Consider the following 12,146-nt stretch of genomic DNA (forward strand, 5'->3'; position numbering starts at 1 on the left):
CCTCCCTCCAGAAGGAAGGACAGTGTCAGCACCAATACAGAGATGATTTGAGGATCTACAGCTGAGCGATACACAAATAAGATACATTTTTGTTTTTTTGTTACCAGTTGAGGTAGTTGAATGTATTTTTAAGGCTTAACTTCTGAGTTTAGCATCGCTATATGTTCAAATGAACATAGAAGAAAGAGGAGTAAGCTAAGCTACGTTAAGAATGACTTCCACTCACAATAGTATTAATGTGGACTGAAGACAAAGCAAATCAATAAACTTTCCTTCTGTTGTAAAATGTGAGCAGAGCACACCGATGTCTTATTGTTAAAGGAGAAGTATGGGAAGTATGGGATTAAGTCTTTTCCCCATAGTTCTTCTTAGGGTAACGGGAGGACAACTAAAGGGAACCTGTCACGGAAGATACATGGCACCTGCCATTGCTGACTAGTTTCTGAACATGCAAAGTCTGAGCCTGACATCCCTATCCTTGCATTACTACTTGGTCAGTTGAGTAAACGATCCATTGGGACAATATAGACATTGAGCTTTTTAACGATCAGAGTATTTGGGCAGAGGAAGGAATTCTGGTGGCGTGCATGTTACACTGAATTGTGGCTCGTTTAGGGTGAAGTTGGCAATTAAAACACTCAGATCATGACATTTGCCGGCAGGGAGAAGAAAGACTCAAGTATGCCTCAGGACCATTACCGGGCCCCAAAGTGGTCCACTGGTAGGTGCGGACTCTACCCTGTGCCACTTCCAATAATATTCTAAGCATCTGAATGACTGATTCTATTTTACAGTATTTAGTTCTAGTGTCAGCAGATCTCTGTAGAAGAGTACTATGGGGTCCGCCATCTCTTTTGCTTTGCTTGTGTTGTGAGATGACATGTATATGAGGAATGAGAAACTCTTCGGTGCGACCAGGACTGTCTGCCTGTAGCAATACGCGGCTGCTTTTTCTCACATATCTGTCACTTTACAAAGACTAATAGAGAATTCCTCTGCTTGGCTTCAGCATGGCTCTGCCATTTGCAATAAAGCTTAGGGCCCCTTTCACATGGGAAGTCCGGTCCTGAAAAACAGGCAGGCGGACCTGATCGGATGCCCAACGTAAGTCTATTGGCAGCGAGGTCTAAAAGCATGGGCATCCATTAACACCTGGTTTGGCCAGGTGTTGGAAGCTAAAATAATTGACATCTATGATACATCGAGCACATTCTACACCAGGTCCGGAAAAACAGCCGGATATGATTTTTTTGGATCAGGTGTAATCTGATGTAAACAAGACATCCATTTACATATCAGGATATATGAGGTGTTAAGAAGGCTGGTAAGACAATGGGCAAGATAAACTACTGAAGGTGTGCCAAATATTTGGCACATGGAACTCTGATTTTATGAAAGGACCAAATTAGGGATGTACCGATATATCGGCCGCCGAAACACATCGGCCGAAAATGGCACTTTTGGCATATTTTCTGGCCGATACAGCGGTGCATCCATTCTTTCTCTCCTCCCCGCTGCTCTGTGTCCCAGTGGGGAGGAGAGAAACTGTCACGGGCGGCCGAGCGCTGCAGGAGAAGAGTGCTGTGAGCGGCCGGCGTCGCTCAGCCTTCTGTCACACATCGGCAGAGCGGTGTGTGAGCGGAGACAGCTTGCAGTGCTGTCACAGCAGGCTGAGCTCCGCTTGGTCAGCACCAAATGTTAAAAATCCCAAGTGTGCCACGTCTCAAAAAGTAAATGGAGGCATCTCCTGCACACCATACAGCAATGGAGACCGTTGATAATGATGGTGCTCGTAGTGATGTCCACAGATGGCGCCGTGCGAATCCAAAGATTGAACAATATAGATCACCAGCACACGAGATGAGATAAATCCAAGTGTTCTTTTATTCAAAGAAGCATGTCACCAGTGTTCAGGAGCCAATGTTTTGGAACCATGCAGAGCCGTCATCAGGGCAAACAGTGACCCTGCGTGGTTCTGAAACGTTGGCTCCTGAACACTGATGACATGCTTCTTTGAACAGAACACTTGGATTAATCTCATCTTGTGTGCTGGTGATCTACACAGAACCAGAGGTCTTGCTGCACTCCTTACCGGAAGAAACTCATACGGGTGGGTGCTTGTAGTGACCACGGACGGCACAGTGTATACCATAAATGAAGAAATGTCACCAGCACACCATAGTAGTAAAGCAATAGTCAATTTACTGACACATTGCCATTCGATGCTGAATGGAAATGTGTCAGTAAATGGACTATTGCTTTACTACTATGGTGTGCTGGTGATCTACACGTCTCATACAAAGTTAGATCTGTGCCGAATAATTTTTCAGAAAATCACTTGGTCAATATTTGGCGCAGTGACGGTGTGCAGTATTCCGCTGAGCAGATGTTGGTGCAAAACCGTCAGAGTCATGGTTTCTGCTCCTAATAAACTGACATGATAACTTTTCTGAATTGCAATGCGCCGTAATCGGATGTGCCGTGCAAGACTTTGCATTCCTCTATAACCGCCAATCATAGTTCATCAGACCCAGAGGAGCCCATTCATAAATCTTCTGCACAACTGGGTGAATGCCGTTCACATAGTTATTGCCGCCACTAGATGACGCCAAGCAGCACAGGAAATCATAATGCTCCTCGGCTCCATCTAGTGGTGGTAGTGCTGTGCAAACGACATCTGCCCAGCTATACGGTGGGTGGAATATTTATACATCAACCCCTTTGTGTCCTGTTTATAAACAGGAAACAAGTAGGGCATAAAAGCAGATAAGGAATCAGATTTTAAGTATTCAGTGGGAAAATGAAACCAGAAATCTAAGGCTAGGTTCAGATATCGGTGATCCCAGTATGCGCCTCCAGAGATCCACACACAATTGCACACAGCGATTGCCACGCAGCCCCATTGATTTCAATTTGGTTCTATCTGCGCAACAATTGTTGAAAAAAGGTACAGGTACCTCTTTTTGTGGCACGCACCTCACGCTTTTTGATCCACGATTGTGCACGTCTGCACGGGCGTATTGCGGCGGAAAACCGCGCAATCTGCCTGGCGTGACTAGGGTGCCATTAGAAAATAATGGCACTGCCAGCGTGATCAGCGATTGTGTGCGTTTTCATGACCGCACAGCCATCCGCGCACAATTATCGCGTGGTCACGGATTGCCGTAGTGTGAACCTAGCCTAACTGGTCACCACATTTGGTTCCCCATATTCTTCTCAACCATTTTATTATATATACACCGAACTCATGTCTTTTAGATTGTAAGCCCTCAGGGGCAGGGTCCTCCTTATATTGTAAAGCGCTGTGCAAACTGTTGGCGCTATATAAATCCTTTATTATAACAATTATGCAACAGGAAGTCGCCCAGGTAGTCTGGAACTAAAGACACCGCTGTGGACTGGAATCCGTTCATCGGCTTCTGAATGCATCACTCTCAGGATGCAGGAAAGAGGAGGCCATTGTTCTCCTTTCCAACGATCATTTTTTTTTTTTTTACACCCCCTCTGAGTACAGACTACAAAGACCTGAGCAGAGATTTCATTTCCTCTTCTCTAAGAGTTGTGTCACCCAGAACGAGAAATCCTCAATTTTCCAGGAAGTAGCCGGTCACGGGACAATGACACAGCTAACCATTTTCATGAAGCAGACAATCTGCCCCTGAATGAGCCCGATGTATTGCTTATTCCACTACTCAAAAGTAGCAATAAGAATAAGTTACTAGCATGCAGCAGGTAAACTATAAATCACTGTGTCCACACTGCACATGTACAATATGTCTGCTGCCACAACTGAGAAAGAACCTGGAGCATGCACACAAGGTCCTTAAAGTCATATTAAAGTCAAAAGGTTTTCTAGCCATTTCAAATGCTGTTGAAATCACTTACAATGGACGCTGCTCCTTGATTTTTTAAAGTTTTAGTTTCCTGCAGAATCAGCTGAATCCGAGTACTGGTTCTGATATCCTGTTTTATGGGGGGTTCCTTTCCCTTGCAGGGTCCTATCTGTGTGCTAGTAAGCTGTGTGTGTCTCCACAAGCACAGCAAGGCAAGCCCATTTCCATGCCCCCGATTTCTCTCCTCCAAGATAGTAGATGGACAGTTGTTGGAGACTGCTCTGTCCCTTGTGATCTTGTACTGAACAGAGGTTCAGGAAAGCCGAGCTGAGAGAGATGGAGCTGTTCAGAAATGTAATGACTGTTTGGGCAAAAAATAAAGAAAAGTCATACAAGTTACCTTTAAGGCCTAGTTCACACAGGCTTCAACTTGTACAGGAGCAGTGTGAACAGAGCACTTGCAGAGCCTTTGGTAAGCTCTGTTGAAGCATTTAAAGCAAAACTCCGGGCAAATCACATCTCAACCCTTGCAGCGTGGCTACCCCCACACTGGAAAGGTTAAGTGCTCATTTTGTCTAGGGAGCTAAAATAAAGTTATACTCGCCCAAACTACGATCCCAGCTTGCTCTTACACTGCTCCCTCCGGCAGTGGTATGCCCGTTGGCATCCTCATGTCCAATAGACTGTCTTGGGCATGATTACCGACAGAACCATAGACCACTGGAGTGGAGGGGGGAGTGAGGGTGAAGGGACTGGTCTAAGAGCAAGCCTGGATTGCTATTCAGGCGAATATATATCTTTGTTACTTTAGCTCCCTAGGCAAAGCGAGCAGATTTGATCTGCCCGGAGTTCTGCTTTAAAGCACCCTTCAACTCCAGTTTGGGAATGCTAAACACAGACCCTAATGGGAGTGCCAACTGTCACCTTAAACAAGCTGCTAGCAGGCTTCAGTAAGCGTCAGCACTGCTTCTTAAAGCCGGCTAGCAGCTTGTTTAATGGTCAGCACTCCCATGAAGATCTATTTTTAAAATTCCCAAACTGGAGTTGAAGGATGCTTCAAAGGCTTCAAGAGTGCGGCTTGTAGCTTGCAGAAAGCTCAACAAATGCTTTGTAAAAGTCACCAGAAAATCCGTGTTCACACTGTTCTTATACAACCTGAAGCCTGTGAACTCTGCCTAAGGGGATCCCATACCCTGCTGGCTGTCAATTACTGTAAGCATTCCCTTTCCATTGATGCCGGATACTCCCCACAGCAGTGATCTTCTGGCTATGTGGGGACTAACAGCTGCACGATCACAACGTTCTTCCCTTCTTCTAGTCCCCTTCTCCTGAATGCAAGGCAATATGTGACTGGACAAGGGGTGACCCGACATTCATCTTCCCACCTAAATTCACAGAACAGCGTTCATCCTGGGAATATACAAGTTTTGTGAATGAGGAAGGGGACAGCAAGTGGAGGGTGAATGGCAAGATCCTTCAATGTTTTTATTATCCCTCACAGTTATTACTTTATGTATCATAAGCATTGTATTGGAATGTCTCCCCGTATGTTGTAAAGAGCTGTACAAACTGTTGGCGCTATACAAATATAATCAATTATAAAATTAAAAATGTTAATAGTTAGAGAACTATGAGGTGAGTGATTTTCACTCATCCTCATAGTGAGAACCAACGTGTGACAATTAAACTGTCAAAAGTCAGCTCTATAGAACGGGAAATGAGCGAACGCATACTGTCGCTCGCTCACTTGTCGATCATCTCCCTGCAGAGAGCCGTGACAGGATCGAGAGGCGAGCGAACTCGGTATGTGTTCGCTCACCTCCCGATCTACTGAGCCGACCTGTGAGTCTCATTGTCACAGGTCGGCTAGAACTATGAGGCGAGTGAAAAGCACACACCTCATAGTTCTCCTTTAAGAGAACAATGGGATAAAAAGGTTAGCCTATAGTTCTCTTTTAAAGGTACATGAATGCATTTTTAAGATTTAACTCCTGAGTTTAGTGTCACTTTAAGGCTGATAAATAACCGCCAAGTCAGCGATTTAAGCTATACTAGTCCTAGAGAATCATTACTCACATAAGTGGAAGAGGTTCCTTTACAATAACCCAGAAGTAGTATTCAGCCTTTCATATGAACACCTGGGGCACATATTTGCCTACTGGTATATCCAGCACCAGTCTTGTGAATGGAGGAGGAGAGAGTACGTGACATGATCTCACCTCCTCAATCACAGAACGCCTCTTATTCTGTGACGAAATACAAGACTTTTTGTGAAAGGGGCGAGGAGAGAGATGGGGCCGGTATACAACTGGAGCCCTCCACTGCCATAGTTGCTGCTCTCATCTCCGTAGAACCTCGAAGTCCAGCACTGTGTATAGGATCCGGCTGGAAGCAGGGTATGATTTTGATACTAAGCTGCCGCTGTCATTACACAGTATACTTCTACTTGGCTGGAGCAGTATCTGTAAAATACTATTCTCCCGGAGTTCAGCTTGAAAGCAGTTTTCAGCAAACAAAGGTGACCGATTCCCATCTTGTAGGTGACACTATTCAATGTTCACACAACATAATACAGATGAGGGCAGAGGGGACCCCAAACAAAACAATGTAGCTAGATGAAGCAGAATGTAAACATTCCAAAGAATTCAAAAGTAAATACATACTACTTGCAGCTACTTTCATCTGGTTTGCGTGTCTGCAGAAACATTGGGCTGAAAAAGGTCAAGCCGAATGGTTGCCTAAGGCCTCATTCACACTGGAATTGGCCGGCATGTACAGCTCCGTGCTGCGTGCATGGCCGTATCGGGCAGCTCCTGGGATGGACGGGCTGCTTGCGATTAATACACAGCCCGTCCTTTATGGGAGTACGCGGCCGTACGTCACCCTATGCTCACCCCAAGTGCAGGTCCGTACAGGTGCGGTTTTCCTCTACTCGTACGCTGATAGGATGGATCCTGTCTGCGTCCGAGCTGGGACACCCGCACCGACCTGCACCCGTACGGACCTGCACTTGGGGTGAGCATAGGGTGACGTACGGCCGCGTACTCCCATAAAGAAGGATAGGGGCTGTGTACTAATCACACGCAGCACCTGTCCTTCCCTGGAGCTGCCTGATACAGCAGTGCACGCATCATGGAGCTGTACCTGCCGGCCGGTGAATGAGGCCTAAATAGGATCTTCAAGAAATTAACCCCCCCCATCTCATCGCTGGCTTAAATAAAAAAACACCTAAATGCCTTTTCACTTACCTAAAGCCGTGGTCACATGATGCTCGAATCTCATGAAGGATGTCACCAGCACACCAAAAATCCTTTAAAGGATCACCAAGCGTTCATTTATTCAGAATCATGTCAAGAAAAGCAAGCGCTTTCGGGGCCGCACAAGGTCCCAGTTTCTTGACATGACTCTGAATAAATGAACGCTTGGCGATCCTTTAAGAATTTTTGGTGTGCTAGTGACATCCTTCATATGATTACTGCAATGGGCTGCACCATTCGCGGTCACCACAAGCACCCTTCCCCGAGTATTGGGGCATCCGGTAAGGAGTGGGGTAAGGTATCTGTATACACATGATGCTCGAGTCCCGAGTCCTCTCTCCCTTTGTTTACATTAGGGTCCTTCAGGGGCCCCAGCCACTACCTGAGTGACATACACACTTCCCACTGACTATCCATCTCTCAGGATCCAGGGGACTGTAGGGTACTGGCCAGGTCAGCAGCATCTGCAGCAATGGTTTAGCGGTCTCTGCACCTGTAAAAGGTGCTGGCGAGGGGCCCGAATGGTGGACCTAGGTGAGTATAAATTGTTTTAGAAAGGAAGGAAAAGAATACTGAGGATTGGTCAGAGGAGGGTGGGAGGGGTGGTTATCCTGGACAGGAGCAGGTAAACCAAGTGGCTGCCACCCTTAAAGCAGCTTCCTTTTACAAAGCAACAATGATCAAACAGATGGTTTAAAATACAATTTATCAATGATTTATGACTGGTCACATGACTGCTATACTCCATGACCTGGGCACTGGGGGTGGAGGGACTATTGCTGTTGGAGGACAACTGAAAGTAATACGTGGTAAAAGACATTGAGAGAGTAACTGGTCCCGCGATGCACCACCACAGGGCTTTCTCTTCTATTTGTAGATGCCAGTGCCGTTTCTGGTTGGAGGGGACCATTAATCCAGTGTTGCAGATGATCCCTCGCAAACCACCCCTAATCCATTGCTGCAGATGCTGCTGTGACCCAGCTGGTCCCCGACAGCCACCTTGTGATGCCACTTTTCTGAATCCTGAGAGAACACCGCCCACTGCACAGCCAAGGCAGTGACGTGGACACTTTCTATTGGCTGTCCAGAGATGGGGTCCTCTCAGGATCCAGAAGGAGTGATGTCATCACAAGGGGTGTGTCCAGAGCAGCATCTGCAGCAAAGGATTAGGGGTGATCAGCGAGGGACCATTTACAACACCGAATTAGTGGTCCCCCGCACCCAGAAACTGCACTGGCAAAGGACCTGGATGGCAAACTAAGGCGAATATAGCTTGTAAAGTCAAAAAAACCTTACAGATGGGTTAGAGTAAGGGCGGGCAACTCCGAAACGCCAGCTGTGCTTTAACTACAAATCCCAACATGCCTCTGTCTCTGGGAGTCATGCCTGTAACTGTCAGTCTTGCAATGACTCATGGGACTTGTAGTTCCACAACAGCTGGAGGACAGGATTGGCCCACCCCTGCTTTAAATGGCTGGTGCCGTCAATTTGATCAATGCTACAAAAAAAGTTCCAAAAGGTTTTATTCTTACATAACATTTTAAAACGTATCTATAGATGCAGCATCTGACTTACACCATTGTGACTTCAAAATAACTGCAAAATTCTATATCAGCCTTTCTCAACTCCGGGTGCCGTAGCCCTCCGCCTTCCTCATGGGGCGCGCCTTCCTCAGGGGGCGCGCCTTCCTCAGGGGGCGCCCTCCGCCTTCCTCGGGGGGCGCCCTAGTAATTTCCCAGACCACCCTCTGGCCCCCTACCATACTGCCACAGCTGCCGCTCCTGATGCGATGGTAAGCTTTTGATGTGAAGGGAGGACTGAGGCTTCTGTTGAGAATGGGGAACTCTGACGTAAAAGGGGTACCTGATTTAAGTGGGGGACTTCAATGTAAAGGTGAAGCCTTTTTTGTGTGTCTTTGCCTGGGGTTGCCCCTTTAAAACCTATCACATTTTAGACTGAGCTGCTTCAAGATTCTGCATACTTTTAAAGAGTGCCATGGCTAAAAAAACGATTGAGAAACGCTGCTCTAGACATATATTCTAAAATCTAATCCTTCAAATAAACATCATTCTCCAGCTCACATGTCACATCAGAGCACAGGCAGGATTTCACAATACGCTCTGTAGAGGAACGGAGACATCTGGGGAGGAGGAGAGGAATGAAAAAAGGAAGGGGGGGGGGATGAGTCTGCTGGTCACATGATGGGACGACATGTGATGCCTTTATCACATGACATGAGATCTTTCAATGAACCTTCTCATTTCCCATTCTTCATACATTCCCAATTACGTTCCTAAAGACCCCGCTGATCCGGTGAAGTGAATCCGCGGTACTCCAGCAAACGCTGGGAAGGGCAGCTTGTCGTGTAAACAGCTCAGTGTGTGAACCGACAACAGAGAGCTGCTACTTCTAATGACTGCAAACAATCTGCAATAGACGGAGCTCGAGGCAGCGCAGACCGCAGCAAACAGGAATATAAAGCAGGACAAACCTTTACAAGATGACATTAACGGCGATCAATATTGCCGACATCTAATAAAATCACAATCTGGGACAGCACATCGGAGCAATGCAAACTCCATGCAGATAATGTCCTGACTAGGATTTGAACTGGGGACCCCAAGTGCTACAAGGCAGAAGTGCTAACCTCTAAGCCACTGTATATGAGGACCTATCCAATCCATCCAATCAGGGAGGCCCCTGCTCTACAGGAGATGGTACAATCAGATTGTATTGTGTGTGCCCGCAGACATAAATGGGCTCATATATAAACCTTCTGCCCCGGGTACAGCTAGGTGAATGCTGTTCGGACGGCATTACCGCCACTAGCTAGGAAATGGCATACGCTCCTCGATGTAAAGCCGCTAGTACAGCGCTCCCAAGCTTTACTTCAGACGTACAATTTATACATCAGCCCCGTAACGGTGTAGATCTGACACAAGTGCCCCCCCCCCCGGCACCCGAGGGGCCCACGAACGGCACCAGAGTGCGCCAAGAACTAGTGTTCATGGCACACTCTGAAGCCAGAGGGGGGGCAGTTGCATCAGACGTATACAGCATTATGGGGCTGATGTATACATCGTACGTCAAGAGTAAGGGCAGGTTCACACCATTTTCCAGACGAGATCTGGTCCAGAAAGTGGTCTGAACCTGCCCGCAGATCCAGTGCACTCTAGACCACACAGTATTTTTCTGGTCTGGAACGGACTGCGCTGGTGTGAACAGAGGCCAGAAATAACATAGGGATGCATTTTGGGTCTGGGAACAATCTGGTCTGGAGATGGCCTGGATGTGGTGTGAATGGGCCCTTAAGCTGGGGATTGCTGTTCTAATGCTTAGGATGTTGGGGAGCCTTTTCTGGCGCAGATTGTCTTGGTTACAATCAGCTCGGCTCCCACCACTGCGCTGCTGAAAAAAAATACAGCACCAGTACTTTATTTTTCAGCTCAGCGTGGTGCGAGGCAGCAAAACCGCATCACACCGCGCAGTGGCGGTTTGAACTGAATGAAACCTCACCTGTGAGATTTCAGGTAAACATTGCAAAGAGCCTCAATTGGTGCATTAGCAGTCTTTGTATCCCTCAGCGCACGACGGCTTCCTTGCGTCGCAGGGCGGCTTGGTGCCGTCAACGAGCCCTCATGTACACCTAACCGATTTGAAGAGCGTTTACACAAGATTTGCATTTCTATGGGGCCTCGTATGGGCAACGCACAGCAGGAAGTACTTTTTGTCAGCGCAATCAAGGTGCAACGCATTGTACCACCCCAAGGCCGAAAGAGCTGAATGAAATGTCAATTTGTAACATTTAAATAAAGCTCTGAAAAGTTACAGTGCGATACATTGTTTCCAACAGCGCCCCAGTGCACCCCACTTCCAGTGCCCCATTTGGTGCGCAGCTGCCAGTAGTTTCGGCTGACGGCCTGGACGTGCTCCCGTGCAGCTGGCACCGCGGCGTTACCGGGGCCGCCCCTGAGCCCGGTGTCTGCTCCGCGCATTACTCTAACCGCCATCTTTTTATGCAGCTGTGACAGCGACTGTCTCCTGGAACCGAACTGACACGCCCTCTTATAACCTCCGTGACGTCAGCACGCACGGACGGCCGTATGTCAAACCTTGGCACCCGGGGCGGAGCCTTGAGTTCCTGCTTCAGGTCTACCTGTCCGGGGTGGCGGTGTCATGGTGGTGGAGGAATACTGGCAGAGCTTGTGTAGAGAGAAGGAAAAATACTGACATGACCGCGGTGTAAGGAAGCCACAACACGAAACGGGGAAGTGTACATGTTGGCTGTGTCTATAGACACCCGCTTCCGGTGGCTTCATAGGAGTAGTAAGATGGCTGACTTCCGATTTGGGGATAAGGCTGTTGTCCTTGGTGCTGAAAGTGAAATCTGCATAATCAGAAAACCCCAATACGTAAATAAATGACATTCACAGTCACACAACAGGGATGATTCTGTCCTCTGGAGTCAGAGCTGGAATTTTTTTTTTTTATAAATGCCCCTATATTAATAAAAAATGTCACTGATGGGAATGTGCAACTATGTACAGCGCTGCGTAAATTGTGGGAGCTATATACATACTAGTAATAACTGTTCATGAATTAAATTCTTGCATTGAAGCCTGCAGAGCAATGCAACATTGGTCGGTGGATCCCAGTGAAATACACAGGCTCTTGCAATGTTTACATATCGGATCCATACGGAGGTATAGGCCTTCTGATATTTGGTTGAAGAAGGTAAACAATGTACTACAAGTGCACTGACGTCACTTCACCTGTGCTCCATTGAGGTCTAAGAGTTCCTTTGCTGGGGTGGCAGATGGGACCTGTAGCTTTCCATTCACAGATCCCTGTGAATGGAAGACTACAGACCCCTGTGATTGGATCTGTGAATGGAGGAGGTAGCTGTACGGGTGGAGGAACGCAACTCTAAAATGTACAGGACGCTGCAGGGAGTACTTCACAATTCCAGTAAGTAGGGGGTAGGGTTGCCACCTGTCCCATATTTTACCAAAACAAAGGTGGCAACCCGAGGGGGGGGGGGGGGGGGGGGGATTGT

General features: G+C 47.4%; 1 protein-coding gene across 1 annotated transcript in view; it reads right to left on the reverse strand.

Moving 5' to 3' along the window:
• ATP6V1B2 (ATPase H+ transporting V1 subunit B2) overlaps positions 1-11,138 on the reverse strand; it is a 34,494-nt gene extending 23,356 nt beyond the window's left edge. The window contains exons 1-2 of the mRNA XM_018566204.1: positions 10,983-11,138; positions 5,665-5,673 (exon numbers count right to left, since the gene is read on the reverse strand). Coding sequence (XP_018421706.1) covers positions 5,665-5,673; positions 10,983-11,100 — 127 coding nt within the window. The 5' untranslated portion in view covers positions 11,101-11,138. The remainder of the gene's footprint in view (positions 1-5,664; positions 5,674-10,982) is intronic.
• Positions 11,139-12,146: the final 1,008 nt, after the last annotated feature.

The sequence above is a fragment of the Nanorana parkeri genome, unplaced genomic scaffold, assembly GCF_000935625.1.
Source record: "Nanorana parkeri isolate BGI_ZX_2015 unplaced genomic scaffold, ASM93562v1 scaffold924, whole genome shotgun sequence".
Taxonomy (NCBI): Eukaryota; Metazoa; Chordata; class Amphibia; order Anura; family Dicroglossidae; genus Nanorana; species Nanorana parkeri.